We start from the raw sequence: 18375 nt of genomic DNA, 5'->3' as shown, positions 1-18375 counted from the left end.
TGAGGAAGCTTTCAAGCCGAAACTTCCATATGTCGTATTTTTCAATACTAAACATAGGTAGAGAAGATAATCTGCTGTGGTTAGTCTCCATCAAAAAAGAGAGAACAGATAACAGCAGATAGAGCAAATAGCAAGCACAAAAATAAGAAAGAGTAAAACTTCTTCGAGACCTTTAAGAAATGATCTAGTTCAAGTAGGAACTAGTCAGAGACAGATAGTTCTTGCGAACAACCTGCTCTGATACCAATTGTTAGGTCCGGGGGGGGGGTCTCGAATAGGTGTATGGGGGGGGGGAATACACCTATAGGCTATTTTTTTAATCTATCTACCAACCTCAATCAGAGGGATCTCAGTCAGAGATAGAAAAGAAACTTTTCATGCAAACCAGACACCTGTTTAACCGAAATTACTTTTGACCAACAGGGTTGACGACTGATACTGAAAGCTCTTCAGTAAAGAGTTATCAGTTAAGTCACTAGAACTTAACTGATCCACGTAAGGGCTTCAGTCGTGTTTGCAAAGATGAAGATGATATCTCTCTTCCTTACTATCAGAGGATAGTGAGTCACATTAATATCATACGCAGCGGAAATTAAACTTAGTTTCGAATAGCCTCGGTGGAGCAGATAGTTGGATTAGGGTTTCTCTAGCTGTTAGTCAGTGTTCAGTTTTATCAATTGAAATAGCACAGTTATGAAAGTAAAACTGAAAGCTGTAAATAACACAGAGACTTTTACGTGGTTCGGAAAAACTCTTTCCTACATCAAAATTATTTTTTGAAGAAAATCAAAATTAGTGAAATAAAAAATAATAACAAAAATTTTTTGAAACAAATAAAAAAATTCCGACAAAAAATATAACATAAATTTCGATAAACAAAAATTAATTTCAGTAAAATAAATTCGAAACAAGAAAAAAAAATATCTGCAAAGAAATCTAGGATTATTTATGCAACAATTCATAAATCAGTGGAAAAAAGAATAATAAAAAACAATTCAATAATAAAATATACTTTTCAAAAAAAAAATGAAAAAAAAATAGAAATTTAGGTAAAATAAAAATGTAAATAAAATATAATTAGGATAAGATAAAATTTAGTAGAGAAATTTAAGGAAATGATATTTTAAAAGAAAAATAAAAAAATCGAAAAAAAATAAAAAACAATTTCAATATAAAATAGTACTCCCTCCGTCCCCAAAATAAGTTCCTCTTTGGGGACGGCACGAGTTTTAAGGAAAATGGTAAAGTGTATTGATAGTGGAGAAAAATATGTTATAATTAGTATTGGGAGTGGTGAAAAGATGAAAAAGTATTATAATTAGTATTGGGAGTGGTGAAAAAGTATAAAGTAAGAATAAATAAAGTATTATTAGTGGTGGGGTAGTTGTCCAAAAATAGAAAGAAAGAAAGAAGAACTTATTTGGGGGACGTCCCAAAATGGAAAAAGATGAACTTATTTCAGGGACGGGGGGAGTATAATTTTTGAAAAAAAATTTGGCAAAAAAAAGGGAAATTAAGGTAAAATAAAAATATAAATAAAATATAGTATATGATAAGATAAAAAGTAGTTGAGAAATTTAAGAAAATGATATTTTATAAGAAAAATAAAAAAAATCAAAAACAATTCAAAAATAAAAAATAATTTTCGAAAATAAAAATTTGGCAAAAAAATGGAAATTAAGGTAAAATAAAAATGTTAATAAAATATACTAGTTAGGATAAGATAAAAAGTAGTAGTTGAGAAATTTAAGGAAAGAATATTTTAAAAGTAAAATAAAAATAAAATCGAAAAAAAAATTAAAAACAATTCGAAAATTAAAAATTATTTTCGAAATTTTTTTTGGCAAAAAAACGAAAATTATGATAAAATAAAAATGTAAATAAAATATATTTAGGATAAGATTAAAAGTAGTTGAGAATTTTAAGTAATAGATATTTTGGTAAAACCACAAATTAGTAAAAAACCGGCCCTATTAAAAAAACACAAAAAAACGGTTTACACCTAGGTGTCTAAAAATAATTATTGTAAAAGAAATTACTCCAGTATTTATAAATTTGTACTTTAGGCTATTCGGTTATTTTAGTGGCCTCATTGCCTTATAACACATTATTTGTCTTCTTGTAAGGAACAGTCTATTTTTAAGTATCAGTGATGTGAACCTTTTATAGTCCAAATATTGGGTGACAAATTCTTCAACCCTTATTATCTTATTAATACAACCAACCATAGCGAATTTATGTGTCACTACCATATACTCCTACAAAATATCTTTAATGGAAAGATACAAGAATTCAATTTAAATGGCAAATGTGGAACTAATTTGTTAGTGGCAAACCTATCATTATTATGCATTAATTTCTTAGCCCAGTATATCTATATGATGAGCTAGCTCGCAAGATTAAAATGCCAAATACTGATTGGATTGGCATTAAATAAATTTCTCAGTTGTAGGATCGATCAAATAATTCATTAAATTTTGGGTAATAAATAATTATGCAATTTGTATTGAATGATGAAATGTGTTGAATTATTCATCAAAATTTGATTTGTGCAAATCAAACACTTGCATAAATTGAATTATTTTATCAATCGTGTAATCCGAATGTATAAAATTTAATTATGATCTTTTTCCATTTCGCTTACATTATGACGAGTTTCATTTATCACTATAATAAAATCGTCTAATAGTGACATATTTTACTGACACTAAGAAACATATTGTAAAATTGGCTACGATTGTATGTAGATGTAACAAAGTTTAGCTAGATGTATTTATATATTTTTGTTACATATAAAAATATAAATAAATTTTGTTGCGTTTAAAAATGTAACATCTGCCTATATAACTAAATTTTCTACAAATAAAATTAAAATATTTATATTACATATAAGTATCACAATAATATATATACTTTTGCGCTCTCTCTCTCTCACACACACACTAAAATTTACTATTTTACTTCAATTATTATAAAATTAAGTGTTTTCGAGAACTAATAATAAATATATTGTCACAGAAAATAATTATACTTTTACATGACACAAAATTAGCTACCCCTCAAATATTACTAAACTTTGTACTAATATGCTTTAATTTTTGCGATGCACATAACAGCTACTCATCTTTAGATGTTATAATATTATCACGATATTTTAATAACTTTTAAGATATATTGTACTATAATAATTTTTAGCTTTATAGTACATCATATTGAAATAACAATTTTTTTAATAGTAACCAAGTGAGACTCATAAATAGTACTCCCTCCGTCCCAAACGAAATGTCCTGTTTTCCTTTTTGGGCTGTCCCAAATGAAATGTCCTAGTATTTCTTTTTTTGGCAATACACTCTCTCTCTATACTTAATATTTAAATAATTTTCACCAACTCACTTTATCTACTTTATACACATTTTTTAATCTCCGTGCCGAAAAGAAATAGATCATTTCGTTTGGGACGGAGGGAGTAGGACAAATAATTCGAATAGAAGTTTTACCTGGTAGAAAAGCAGAGGGAAATTAATTTGATGGCGGACCAAAATGATATACCGCATGTATTTTCAGACGTCCGACTTTTTCAAACACTTGCTCCACTCGAATAATAATGTCTCTCTCAATTTAACTGACCAGAAATTTGGGTTGCCATATATAAGTATTAAAATTTCTGAGTTTAAAGTAACTTGAGTAATTATTAATTAAACTGCAACTTCTAATTTAATACTAATAATTACCTTACATTATTACAGAGGTAGTGAATTCGACGGAACCTTTTATTATTATACTGTAATTATTTTGCAGGACTGGTCCTGGGCCTAGGTAGGGAGTGCGCACACATAGGGCCCAGAAATAGAAAGGCCCAGGTATATATACAGAGAGAAAAAATATTTAATGAAAAAGATTCATAGAGTATTCGTAGAGCTCGCGCGCCTGACTTGGCCGAGCCTCACCCCAATACCGCGCTCCTGAAGCTCAGCCGTGCATCGAGACAGGATTGAGCGCGTGCAATGTAAGGTCCAATCAAAAAATTCGCAGCATTACAAAAATATATAAATAATAAAACTTTGAACAACTATTTTGGCAGAAAATTGGCGGAAAATTGGCATATATTTTTTTTTTATTGGAGAGAGTCGTTGCAACGACTCTTTTATTTTATTTTTTTATTTTTATTTTTTTATTTCTTTCTACTTCTATAAATACTATTATCTCGCAACTTAATTTCACACAACATTCTTCTTCTTCCTCATCTTCTTTCTTCTACTTTATCTTCATTTAATTTAAATTATGCTAGAAATGGAGGACTATTGAAAATATTGGTGAAACAATCACCCCCAGAATCCCTCTCCGGCCAATCCAAATTCGTCTGGCGGAGTTTTCTCGCCATTCTCTCAAGAATCAAACGCCGCTCCTACAACGGATTTTGAGGGAATTAACTTGAATGTCAATTAGGCGGTAGTGGCGAACGATGAGGTGGAGGAGATACCTGCCATGTCAACAAAACAAAGAGGTAGCTACACTCCGCTTAGACGACGCTAGTATGTCGTTTGTATACGGAGGCTGCGTTTGACTCCGTGAAGGGAGCCGACCAAAAGAGCATTGGGGCGGCATCGTCACCAAATACAATGAGCAACGATCCCAAAGCACCATTCCACGCGACGTGAAGCAAATCAAGTTGCACTACCAACGCGTCAAAATGACATCAAGGTGTGGGAGGCCATCTACAACAAATGCCGAGTAAATTGGGCCTCGTGCATGAGCGGTGATCAAATCATCGCTCAAACGCAGCAGTTGTATGCATCCAAGCATGGTGGTGTATTCAAATATCCCAATGCTTGGAATATGCTCCGCGAAACTCAAAAAATCGCATATATTGACGAGGATATCCACTCTGCCAGACATTCAAAGGGCTCGGACTGTCGCTACACGTAGACTTTTAGCGATCCAAGCATCACAACGAGGCCCCAAGGCCAAAAGACGGCGAAAAAAGACAAGGGAAAAGGTAAGAAAAAGGTAGAGTAGTCCGTCGAGCATAAATAGGTTGTTGAGGCCATGGAGAACATGGTGAAAGTCATGAGTATTTTCTCCCAAACCCAACGGGACCTCGCGGATGGAATCATCATGAGCAAGACACGTCGCAAATGAATCTCGACGAGTTTGACGTGCAGTTGACGCAGGTTGGGGAAGTGAAACGTTGCAATGGATTAATTTCGACTTTTATTTTTAATATTTTATTACTTTAACTTTCAATCATTGTAGTGTTAAATTTTAACGTTAATGTAATTTTAATTTTCAATCATTGTAGTGTTAAATTTTGATCTAAATGAAATTCATGTTATTAATTTTAAGGGTAAATATTCAATTTTGTCCTATCGTATTAGCGTTTTAACAAAAATATCCCAACCTAAGGATAAATGCATACAAGTACCCATCGTTTAAGAGTTTAGTCATTTTTGTCCCATAAAAAAATTCTGGCACCGGAGTGCTGACGTGGAATGACGGAATTCCACGTCGCAATTCTTACGTGGCAAATTTTGCTGATGTGGCATTTATTTTTTATTTAATTTTTTTGTTTTGTCCCAACGTATTATAATTTTAACAAAAATGTCCCATCGTATTCAATTTCCCCATCTCAATTCAGAAAACCTGTTATTTTTCTTGTTTATCATTTAGTGTCAAACATACAACTTGAGATGTAATTGTTTCAAAATTTTCCATCAAAACATTTCAAGTGTCTAAACATAATTACATCAAAATGGCTAAAATTGAGTCTAACAATACTTGATCTTCTTCTTTTATATTGAAATAGTCTAATTTGCTGTGAATCGAAAATACTGTTGTCATACGATGGGAGTATTGTCAGACTCAATTAGCTTCACAGCAAATTAGACTATTTCAATATAAAGGAAGAAGGGAGTATTGTCAGACTCAATTTTAGCCATTTTGATGTAATTATGTTTAGACACTTGAAATGTTTTGATGGAAAATTTTGAAACAATTACATCTCAAGTTGTATGTTTGTCACTAAATGATAAACAAGAAAAATAACAGGTTTTCTAAATTGAGATGAGGAAATTGAATACGATGGGACATTTTTGTTAAAACTATAATACGTTGGGACATTTTTGTTAAAACTATAACACGATGGGACAAAACAACAAAAATTAAATAAAAAATAAATGCCACATCAGCAAAGTTTGCCACATAAGAATTGCGACGTGGAATTCTGGCATTCCACGTCAGCACTCCGGAGTCGAAATTTTTTTCTGGGACAAAAATGACTGAACTCTGAAACGATGGGTACTTGTATGCACGTATCCTTAGGTTAGGACATTTTTGTTAAAACACTAATACGATGGGACAAAATCGAATATTTACCCTAATTTTAATGTTAAAATTAATAGAAAAGAATTAAAAATAAAGATAACATTAAAAAAAATTGAGAGCTCGGGAGAGCCCCACTATGGAAAAGAGGCTCTTAAATGGTGGGGATCACTTTTAAGAGCTCGTATGGGCTCTCCACTACGGATGCTCTTATAATAAAAAAATAGGAATGAATTTGGATCATTAAATATTAAAATTTTATAATTGATATTCATTCAAATAAATCGTGTGAAATGAGATCAAAAGCATCCACACCCCTAGAGCCCTTTTGGGGCCTCTAAGAGGGTGGACCTTACTTTAGAGTCACCCCTCCACATCAATAGGCTCTAAAATGGGATCTAAAAGTTTCATTTCCATTTCATTCAAATTGACCTTTTCAATTTTAAAATCGAACATTTCATTAAATTTAAAATTTCAACATTACATTCATTAAAATAAAATGATTAAAAAAATATTACAATAATTAAAATAAAATTACAATAAAAAATTTAATTTCATCTTTGACGATTCTTGACTTCCTCGACGAGTTTTATGTGCCCGACAATTCATCCGCATGGAGATTTTGGAAGTCGAGAGCTTCGTGTTGAGTGTTGCTGAAGAGCTCAATGCATTTTGTGACCCGGTCCATTGCATCGTAGTATTTCACTTATTCTTCGGCCGTCAAGGACTCCACTTTCTTGCCCTTCCCCTTGTTATTATGCTTGACTCAAAGGATGTTGTCGTGTACGCTCCATTGAACCCCTTCGAATGCTTCAAAGAGTGGACTTCCTCGCCAATCGATGCAAAACATTGAGATTCACGGAGAACTCGTCAATCTTTAAAATATTTGAATTGGGCCCATAGTTGAGTTGGTAGCTCTCCTGAGCTTGTTCAGTGATTTATTCATCACTCATGTCGCTCCCTCAATTGGCACGCCATTTTTTGTAAATGGACTCACATTGCTTGGCGTCCTTTGGACGCATTGAAGGTGTGACTTTATCTGCTTGTTGTCACGATTTGAAGTGCCAGAAGGCTCAACTTCGTTGAATTTTTGGGTAATCTACCCCCAATAGATGAGTGCCTTTTGATCGGCACTCTTGATGGCGTTGTGGGTCGCCTCCGCCCACAGCGTGCACACGAGCTCGGTCTTAGCCGAGGTGTGGCTGGTGCGGACCTTGTCATTTTGGGGAGAGAATAAATCTCTATATCTCTTGAACGAATTAAGTGTCGTTTAAATTGATGCTTTCAAGACCCATAGCGAAGTTGTTCGACCCTTGAGAGTTGGGAGAATGAGGAGAAGCACACCAGGAAAGAAGTTGGGATCTCTTGAATTTGTTGGCTGTTTGCAGATCCTTCAAACTGAGATTTTTTCATCAGTCCGATTTTCCTTCATCTGAATCGTCTGCTGGGTTTTTTTTTCTTAACTGTTTGATCTTAAACTAGGTTTCAACAACCTTCTACTTCTCCGTAACTTTTCTCTAAGTTATTTCTTCTTAGACTTAGATTTCAGGTTGTTGCAGCTTAGCTAGGAACTTCCTGATCCTTCACCTGGGTTTTGGTTATCATCAGGGTTTGTATCGTTAGTTTTGGCATTAATCAGAACATAGAATTTTTCTAACAATTTTTTCCTTTTTGATGATGCCAAAACATGAACCCAAACTAATGTGACTTAGCTGAAGTCTGATGCCAAGAGTTGGAATTAATAGCTTGTCTGTTCAATTTGAAAATCGATGGTTTTGACAGTTGCTACTATGAAGAACAAAGCTTTGTACAAGGAGTTTGTGATAGTCAGTTTGAAGTATTGTATCAACAAAAAGGTTTTATTGATCGTTTCAGAGTACGTCAGTCAAAGATATAAAACAAAAGTAAACTGGACTTTGTTCTACACTTATTCTACTGAGTCTAATCAGTTTTTTCAACACTTCAACCCAACTCCTTCTTAGATGTTGACAGCTGAATCCTTTTCTTCTCCCCATGAGAGCTTCATCCTTCAATGTAATATGCTCTGCTTGCTCTTGGGAAGGCATTACTCTGACCGCATCAGCACCAGCTTTTGTCACGAGCTGGTTCAGTGAGCTCATCTGGATGGCCGCTCCTACTTATTGCGGAGTCTGATTGTGATCTTTCTCTCTCTCTTACCATATATAATACTTTCCTCATTTTTAGCATTATCAAAATAGAGTCCGTTTGAAGTTTTGGAAAGGTGTGGAGATCTTTGTTGCTGCACAATGACTAGTCCCTGATAACACTCATTTTTCCATGGTTTTTAATGTTCTTATGATGTTAATTTTATAGGGAATTAAGTGTTTGATGATTACTTTGTGCTTAAATTGTTTTATCTTGTGAAATATGATACTTGCTCGTACTTTGATGAATTTTACAAAAATATGTAGTCTGAATTTGGACCGGTGGTCTTAATGAAAGTTGTATTTCGTCTCGGTAGGCGTAAATAGTTCGCAAATCCGAGTTCGGACCAGAAAGATGTGGTCGAAGCAAGAAATTCGAGCGCAGTAGTGAATAGTGCCCGATAGGAATTTCCGAATTTTTGGGATTTTGCGGGATTTTGAGATTTTATCAGTATTTTCGAGTTCTACACTGTATGTATCTCCTGTGCCTATATATAGGTCATTTTCCTGACCTATTAGACACCTTTTTTCACCCCTCTTCTTCCACTTTTCTTATTTTTCACTTTTAGATTAGAATTTTATAGCTTTCATAGATTAGATTTCATTTCCTGCAAGATTGAAGAATTCAACATTCAAGTAGTTGTCACGATTGTTTTTCGGGTTTTATTTAATTCAAGCTTATTTTCAATTGTTGTTTTTTAATTATGTTCATGTTTTATTTCATTATGTTTGGCTAAGTTTTTATTCTGATTCTAGGATTTGTAAATAGTTGATTAGATTTATGTGATTAACTTGTTAATACATTTTGTCTTCCAGTTTATGATTCATAATTTCCGGTGCTTGAATTCTTGTGAATTATCTGATCAATAATTTGCATGTTTAGCTATTCAGTTTGAGACCTAGCAGAGATAACTGTTTAGCGGATTCAGCAATATGTGATATGATTTTAAACTTGAGACCTGGGGGAGATAAGTGGATCATAGGGAGCTATTCTTAGATACTTTTGGGAGTTAGTAGATTTTCTTGAGACCTGGCGGAGATAGATAATTTATTAATCAACGATCGTTGCTGCTCTAGCGAGAGTAATTGATTAATTGTGTGATCTCTCATCATAGCTGGATTAAACTGGTAATTAGGATTAATAGGTTGATTATGTGAATTTGATTAACGAATTTACAACCCTGGGATTAATCGTTTATCATTTGAATTTTATATTTGATTTTTATTTGCTCTATTTTTTTATCTTTAATCGTTCCTTATTGTTCTGGTTGCATGTCTACTGTGATAATTTAATTTGGAAGTACTTAGAGTTATTTCGGTTATCAGTCCCTGTGGAGACGATACTCTGCTTGCTATTTATTACTCCCTCCGTCCCAGCTTTTAGTATCCAACTTTCCTTTTTTGGTTGTCCCACATTTTGGTATCCATTTCTATTTTTAGTAAAAGTTGGTGGGGCCCTTACTCCACTTTAATTATTTTAACTCTCATATAAAATATGAGCCCCTTATTCCACTCACAACACATCAATCACTTTATTAAAACCCGTGCTGTTCTCAACTGGATACCAAAAGCCGGGACGGAGGGAGTACTACAATTACACTGTTTAGTTGCAGTTATTGTCGCTAATAAAATAGTGATCAGTCCTTGATGCAAGATTTGTTTGAGCGTCAGGCACTGGGAGATCAGCATTATCATCGAGAGATGCTCTCAAATGCATGGAGTTGGTTTCCACTTCTGCTTCGGTTTGTCTGGGGTTGTGCATATCTCCGCCCAAACAACATGTCAGATTTCTCTCATTCTAATGATTTAACTGGACTACAAGAAGATGAATGTTAGATCTAAAAAATATACTTAGGTCATCTAGAATTATTAGTGAGATGACGGCTATCAGCTGGGCTATATTCCTTTTGTGAGGCCATGATACGAAGAGCCGATACAACCTTGATTTCAATTAATAAGGAAGAATGATATGAGGGAATGGTTTCTGCTTCACAGTAAGAGGGTGCGGCCTCTCTGTGAGCCTTTGTATCTCCAATTTCTTCATCGGGTGGTCAGCAAGTTCCATAACAGGTAGATGTTTATCTTGAAAGATTTTACTTAGACAAGACAAGAATATATTTGCTAAGTTTTAATTTACAATTACCCCAAAATAGAATCTATAGACATTGAGATTGTGTGAGAAGATGCATGGAAGATGAGAAATTGTATAAAATCTAAGGCGTAATTGCTCATCAAATACTGAACTTTTGTCCAATTCTGATTTTGCACACAAACTTTGATATGTAGCATGAAAATTACTAAACTTTAGATTTTATCTTATTTTGCTACTAATCTGAATTCCGGTCAAATGCCAAGCTAATATGACGTGCTAATATTTGACGTGACGTATCTAATGTTAATATCTTATAAATAAAAAAAGAACACCAAACAAAAATCTCAATTTGTCAATAACTTAGTATATCAAATCAAATAATAGTATTTTTTTTAATTCTCAAGTTTAAATCAATTTTTTTCTAGTTCACTATTACACAACTGATTACTCCATTATATAAAATAGAAGTCATTCAAATAGTATATTCATATATAGTTTATAAAAAAAATTAATCTTTAGATAATGAAAATTTAATAAACTTTATTACTTAGCTAAATAAATTTTTATATATTAAGCTATTGATAATTAAAATGTTATTTGATTGACACACCTAAATTCGAAGAATCCCCTTACTATTATCGAATTTATTCAATTAATTAATTCAACTAAAAAAATACTATTATTTGATTTGATATATTAAATTATTGACAATTTGAGTTATTTGCTTTGTGTTCTTTTTTTATTGATAAGAAATTAAATAAAAATATTATTTTGTCAATTAATTGTCACGCAAGAATAAATACGCCACGTCAAAATTGGTACACCATATTACATATTAGCTTGGTATTTGACCGGAATTTGGATTAGTAGCAAAATCAGATAAAATCAAAAGTTTAGTAATTATCACGCCACAATTCAAAGTTTGGGTGCAAAACTAGAATTAGATGAAAGTTCAGTATTTTATGGGCAATTAATCTAAAATCTAATAAAAGTAAAATATGGAGTTTTTTATACTCCCTCCGTCCCCAAAATAAGTTCCTCTTTGGGGACGGCACGGGTTTTAAGGAAAATGGTAAAGTGTATTGATAGTGGAAAAAAAAATATGTTATAATTAGTATTGGGAGTGGTGAAAAGGTGAAAAGTGTTATAATTAGTATTGGGAGCCGATTCTTCAGAAGGAAACGTTCCGGCGGATATCATGGCTAGTCCTCACACTCCGGAGGGATGGTGGCCGTTGGGAGTAGACTGTATTCGAGATGCTGTGGTGCGAGATTTATCTGTCCATAGCCATGTTAGATGCAAATTTTAAGTTGGTTGTTAGAGGGATGCGGTCCCGCTTTTTGGCGAACAGGTGGTGGGCGTCCGAATTTGGGAAGTTTGTGAGCGGTGAGGCAGAGATCGGGCACCAGGAACTGCTCCCTCCCTTCGGCAGCGAGGCATTCGCGTTGGGTAGAGCACCAGTTTGAGAGCGGCGGTGTTGGGAAGATGCTGATCCTCCATGTTTTGGAGCATGCGTTGATGTTGGGCTTCATCTAGAAGTTTCTTTTTTGCTTCTTTTCTGTTGATCTTGTTGTTGGTTTGATTCGCTATAGGCGACGGCGTATTACCGGCCTATTTTGGATCTTCTGTGTTTGGTGTTCATGGAATTCTTTATGGCGATGGCGTATAACCGGCCATAAGCTTCCCGTTTTTTTTTTCTTCTTTTTTTGGGCATGGGGCGACGGCGTATCACCGGCCCTTTGCTCGTGTTTCTTCTGTGGAGTCTGGGGTGACGACGTCTCACTGGCCCTAGGCTCCTGGGCTTTTCTGAAGTCAGTTGGCGACGGCGTCTCACCGGCCTCCTGTTTGCTTTAGTTTTGGTTTGCCTGAGTCGGGTTGGTTTGGGGACGATGGTTAGGCCGGAGTTCCTGAAACCTTCTCTTCCGCTCTCTTTTTCGGTTTCTTTTATTTACGAGCACTCTTTTTCCTTCTTACGGTTTTTCCCATAGGGTTTTCTGTAAGAAGGTTTTAATGAGGCTCGGCCCTTAGTCTGCGTCCCTGTGCTTTCAAGGGTTTTCTGTTTTTATTTTCCTTTTTTTCCTCTTCAATAAAATCGCAATTTAATAGTATTGGGAGTGGTGAAAAAGTGAAAAGTAAGAATAAATAAAATATTATTAGTGGTGGGGTAGTTGTCCAAAAATAGAAAAAAATAAAGAGGAACTTATTTGGGGGACGTCCCAAAATGGAAAAAGAGGAACTTATTTCAGGGACGGAGTGAGTATTTAATATTGTTGACTCATCAGCGCCTACGCGGAGTCTGGCGAGCAATGTAGAACGAGTTAAAAATGGTTACGCGTTCGATTTTTTATACTATTAATTCTTTCTCCCGAAATACTGATAAAAGTTATAAATATAATTTTTAAGGTGCATGTCGGATATTTTTTTTTATCAAAGTTGCATGAAAATTTAGGAATTTCTCCAACAAATTAAATTCTTGCATCCACCTCCACACCGTACATTACACGACATTTAACTTTAAAACTTTTAAATAATAAATTAGAAAAAAATCCCATCCTTCACAGTTTTGTCTGATGCAATCGTGCTAGGCAGCGTGTACCACTAAAGCCACCAACTAAAAAGTACTTTCACAATATATGTTTTTTGTTATAAATTGAATATTATTTTATTTTTATTTAATTTTTTAATATTATCACTTAACAAACGTTGCATACACAAAACCATATAAACACACACATACATATAGTATGCAATAAAAAATAAAATCCACGATATAAGACCCCAACCACAAAAGAAGGAATGGACAAAATGTATACCTAATTAATACTACTTCTGCAATTTATTTCCATGATTCCTCTTGTTTTGGCAAACCAAACGTGATGAAAAAGACAACACCCCCAACCCCACCCCACCCCCGCGGTAATTAAGAAATGACGTGCTATATATAAGACTAGAAACTCAAACTCAAATGGCATCAAAGAAACTGAATGAGTGTCATCAAATTATCCTAAGCATTTTTTATTTTTATTACTTTTGTTGGTTGTTACGTACAAGCATGAGTTCTACTACTGCTGCAAATGGAAGTAAGAAGGGAGATAAAAATGAGGAATCATGTTTATGGTCATTTTGGTTTGAAGGTTTTGCTTCGATTATTAAGGAAATATGTAATAAAAGTGACAAAAGGAGGATTATTCACAGCATCAAAGTAGGAGTGGCTTTGGTTCTTGTGTCGCTCTTGTATTTGGTCAATTCCATGTTCAAACAAATCGGAGAGAATGCCATGTGGGCTATCATGACCGTTGTCGTCATGTTCGAGCTCTATGCAGGTCTCTCTCTCTCTCTCTCTCTCTCCATGAATTTGATGCTTAATCAGGGTTTGAGACGATGTAGCTTCATGCATTACAAGGCTTTTTAATTCCCCTTAATTAAACTGTTATTCACGTCAAATAGTAGAAGCCCGATTAATAATAGATTACTATCTATTAATTAGTTTTTAGTAAGTGACGTGAGACATTAAAATCTTAAATCTTGATGTAATTTGTTGCAGGAGCTACATTGAGCAAAGGGATAAACCGAGGGATTGGAACGTTGGTAGGAGGAGGAATGGGGTGTTTGGCTGCAGTTTTAGCGGCTGAAAATGAAGGGATTGCTAAACCAACAACCATTGCTACTTCACTATTTCTCTATGGTGCGTTTTTAATTAATTTCCCTTCTTTTTCATATTTGTTTAATTTCAACGACATATCTAATCTCTTATGTATATTTTATGTTAGTAATGTTTAAGGTTCTTTTGACACGTCCCATATCTTCACAAAAAATAATGTATATATGAAGATTTGTTCTTCCTTTTTTTTTTTTGGTTTTGAGATTATATACTTTTTATTGTTTTTAGTAAATCTCAAAATGTCATTGGAATATCGAACGTTCGCGAAAATAAAATGTTTTTTTAAAAAAAAAAAACCCGAATTTGGGTAGTAAAATTATAAAATGATTGCAATTGAGTAATTTTAAAAGGTTTTCTGATTAAAATTCACACTCCCTTTATTATTTCACAATAAATAAGTTTTACTCTTGATCAAATAGTATTTAATCTGAATTTCACTATTATACATATAATATGTTATCCTTTTTGTAATAATAGTTATCGCGCTTTGATCTTAATTAATTACCCTAAATATATATAATTAAATGTAGTGATTACATGCAAATTCTTCAATCCATCTCGCAACTAATCTTTCAGTTCCGTACGTCATCGATCGACCTAACTAATTTATATACACACAATTAATTGAGAAAACCTATTCGTTTATTCAATATCTCAGCCAAACTAATTAAATAAATTTGGATTTTATTTATATTTTAGGCACTGTTGCGACATATTATAGAATGGTGCCAAAAATCAAGAAGAGATACGATTATGGATTCATGATTTCGATCCTAACTTTCAATCTGGTGGCGGTCTCCGGCGTTCGGGCGGAGAAAGTGGTGGAGGTGGCGCGCGACCGCCTCGCCGCCATCGGCATGGGCTTCACACTTTGCATCTTCGTCAACTTGTTCGCATATCCCATTTGGGCTAGTAACGAACTTCATTTCTCCACGGCATCCAAGTTTAATAAACTTGCTAATAGTATCCAAGGCAAGTATTTCATAATTCCTCTGTCCTACTAATAACGGCTCATAACTGTTTGCCACGGTTATTAAAAAGAAGAATTATTAAAGGATAAAAAGTGATAGAAAGTGGTGGAGCCGACAATATTTTGTGAGATAAAATAATATTCCTTTTTCTGGACTAAGCTATTACTAATGAGATAGACGACAAAAAAGAAAAGTGAGTCATTATTAATGAGACATATGTAGTATTTTTTTTTATGCTATGTTATTTATGAGTGATTGAATTCAATATTAGGAATTGGGTTAGTTAGAGAGGTTTTTCTCATTCATTTTAATGGTCAATATATAGTTATATCCCCACCCGGAGTCTTTTTCTTTTTCTACTAATTAATTATGCAATATTGTTTAGTGCTACAGGTTCTCCATCAATGCTTAGTGCTTCTTGTAGCTCAGAATATTTTGGTAGCATACTAATTGATTTCCGAGTCCTTTAGGAATGCGTCTAGTTTCGTACTTTTAATATTGAATTGTATGATAGAGTTTTATTCAATTAACTAAATACAATTAGAGTCTCTCAAAAACTCGATAGAAATTAAACAATTAGGCACACGTATGCATAGTTGATTAAAGGGAAATGATCATTTAAAGTTGAGTGGTAGCTTTATTTTGTTAATTATTTAATTGTGATAATATGTTTTTGAAATTTTAATTTGAGTTCTAACAACATCTTTTGGTATTTTAGGATGCTTTGATGAATATTTCAAATTGGGTCATGACAAGGAAAATCATGATAAAGTGGGAGATGGTAGTGCATCTATTCAAGCTTGCAAGATAGTTATCAACTCCAAATCCAATGATGAAGCACTGGTAATTCACCATATTCTAATTAAAGATTTTATTTCTTAATTTAAATTAAAAATTGTATATTCACAAAATAATACTAAATAAATTGAATTATTTGCAGGCAAATCATGCAAAATGGGAGCCTTGGCATGGAAAATTCGGACTGTATTATCCATGGGATAAATATTTAGAAATTGGAGAGCATCTAAGAGAACTTGCTGCAACTATTATCTCTCTTAAAGGATGTCTTCAATCCCCCAAACAGGTATTAATATATACATGTATAATCACAATTGTACCTTATCATAAGACGGTTCAAACTTGGAATTATAAATTCATATTTCAATGGCATATTTTGTAATATATTTGCTACTTGTAATTATAAATATGCCACCAGATATGAATTTGAATCTGAATCTTGACCCGTCTCATAGAAAAATTGTCTTGCATAAAACTGTCGATATCATGAATTGCGAAAAATAATTTTTTTGCTACCTTTGAGATTCGAACTCAGGACCATGAATTTATCCAACAAGGTGATGAATCAACCGTAGATCTTGATGATCTAAGAGCTGAAAATGGTTCCTAATTTATATTTTAAGAAGCGTTCTTATTTTAGCTTTTCCCTATATATATATATATATATATATATATATATATATATATAGGGTGTGGTTCTAGAGAGAACTACATTATTTGTGAGAACGGGAGAACCATCAAATCTAATGCATTCACTGTAAAAATCAATGCATTCGCTGTTAAAATTAATGCACTCAAAAAAATAAAAAAAATTGCTCCCTTCAGGATTCGAACCCAGGATCTGCATTCATCCAACAAGATGATGTATCAACCGTAGATCTTGATGATCGAATGGCTGAAAATGGTTCTCCGTTCTTTTTTTATTTATGGTTCTTTCCTAAACCTCTCCCTATATATATATATATATATATATATATATATATGTGCGAACACGAGAGATACGAATAAATGAATTAATCATTTTATTTTATTTTATTTGTAATCAGCCGCCACCATTGAAAAGGCAGATCCTAAAGGAAGCATGTGAAAATTTCTTGTTATCAATGGTGTGGATATTGAAGGAGATTGGAGAGAGCATTGGGAAAATGGAGAAGTGCCAAACAAAGCTTTCAATAAACCCAAAACTGCAGTCGATGAAATTACAATTGAGCCCCCCTCGGTTCTCCTCTTGCAAGATCGAAGTTGTCGAAACTGATGAAAATCTTGCCATTTCCACCTTGAATTTCTTGCTGTTGGAAGTTGTGGAGAAGGTTGAAATATTGGCAGCAAAAGTGGAAGAATTGGGGGAGATTGCGAATTTTAGAGCCACCAAAATGGATGTATAATATATGTAAATACTTGACAAATTAATTTTGTTAACATATAAGCCTTACTTCCAAGATAATTATACTAAACTAAAGAAATACATATAACGAGTAATGATGATATAAGAGAGATTATATATTTTTTATTTAAAATTACATGTAGCGTATATGAAATATTTACAAGAGCTCGATATATGGGATTTTTACACCACTTGAGAAAATATGAGAATAAATCCAAAAATGGGAATGTTTGTCTCTTATGTAATTTTTAAATTTTAATTTGTTATTATGATCTACCGGTGTGGAGATGATGCCATTTTCATGGATGATAATTAACTCTAGGGATATATAGGCATTATCAATTCGCTTTGAAGGGGAAATTTTGGGTATAGGATAGGCTCTTCCATTTACTTTATGCATGGATGGTTAGAGTCTGATTGTAAAGTGAATATTAAAGAGTTGGGAGCCTATGCTTCCTACTGTCAAAGAGAATAAAAAAAATGTTTGGAAAATTGAAAATGCTATCACTTCTAGTTTAGCGAGAGTTGCGAGAAATATTTTTGTACGATAAATTTTAAAATTTGGAATGAACCGTCATCACGTACCTTTCTTTGATTTTTGATAAATTAAATTCTTTCTTTGATTTCAAAATAAAAATGACTTTAAGAAATGAAATATGTTGAGTTTAATTAATTTAAAAACTCGCTTCAATTTCTCTAATATTTTCAATATTATGAGAGTGTTTACTTTGCATGATTGATAAGGTGAATAATTGAGTATTTTTATATCCTTTCTAATAGGATTGTTTCAATCACACTCTTTTAATGAAACTAGCTCAAATGATAGAAGTTATCAAAGACTTTGAGATATCTTAAAATTTCAATCTATCTAAATAAACAAGGGAATAAATTTACTATTTTTATCTATCAATTTTAATACTTCAAAATAAACAATCTCTCAGATGATGAATAATAGTATATATATATAAGGATTTGGCCCTTCTTTC

The 18375-nt window shown here is 33.3% G+C and overlaps 1 protein-coding gene across 2 annotated transcripts; it reads left to right on the top strand.

Annotated features, from left to right (window-relative positions):
* Positions 1-13530: 13530 nt before the first annotated feature.
* Positions 13531-17525, top strand: LOC131016216 (aluminum-activated malate transporter 13-like). Of its 2 annotated transcripts, XM_057944855.1 has the most exons (6): positions 13532-13898; positions 14120-14260; positions 14936-15208; positions 15926-16050; positions 16148-16291; positions 17052-17525. In XM_057944855.1, exons 1-6 carry the CDS (start codon positions 13541-13543, stop codon positions 17388-17390), a joined length of 1380 nt encoding a protein of 459 aa, XP_057800838.1. In that variant the 5' UTR covers positions 13532-13540; the 3' UTR covers positions 17391-17525. The 2 variants fall into 2 exon arrangements, with proteins under 2 accessions (XP_057800839.1, XP_057800838.1); XM_057944856.1 differs by lacking the exon at positions 14936-15208 and having other exon boundaries at positions 13531-13898.
* Positions 17526-18375: the final 850 nt, after the last annotated feature.

Source organism: Salvia miltiorrhiza, chromosome 3 (genome assembly GCF_028751815.1).
Source record: "Salvia miltiorrhiza cultivar Shanhuang (shh) chromosome 3, IMPLAD_Smil_shh, whole genome shotgun sequence".
Classification (NCBI taxonomy): domain Eukaryota; kingdom Viridiplantae; phylum Streptophyta; class Magnoliopsida; order Lamiales; family Lamiaceae; genus Salvia; species Salvia miltiorrhiza.
Note: the sequence above shows the minus strand (reverse complement) of the source record. Positions and strands in the feature narration are given on the sequence as shown.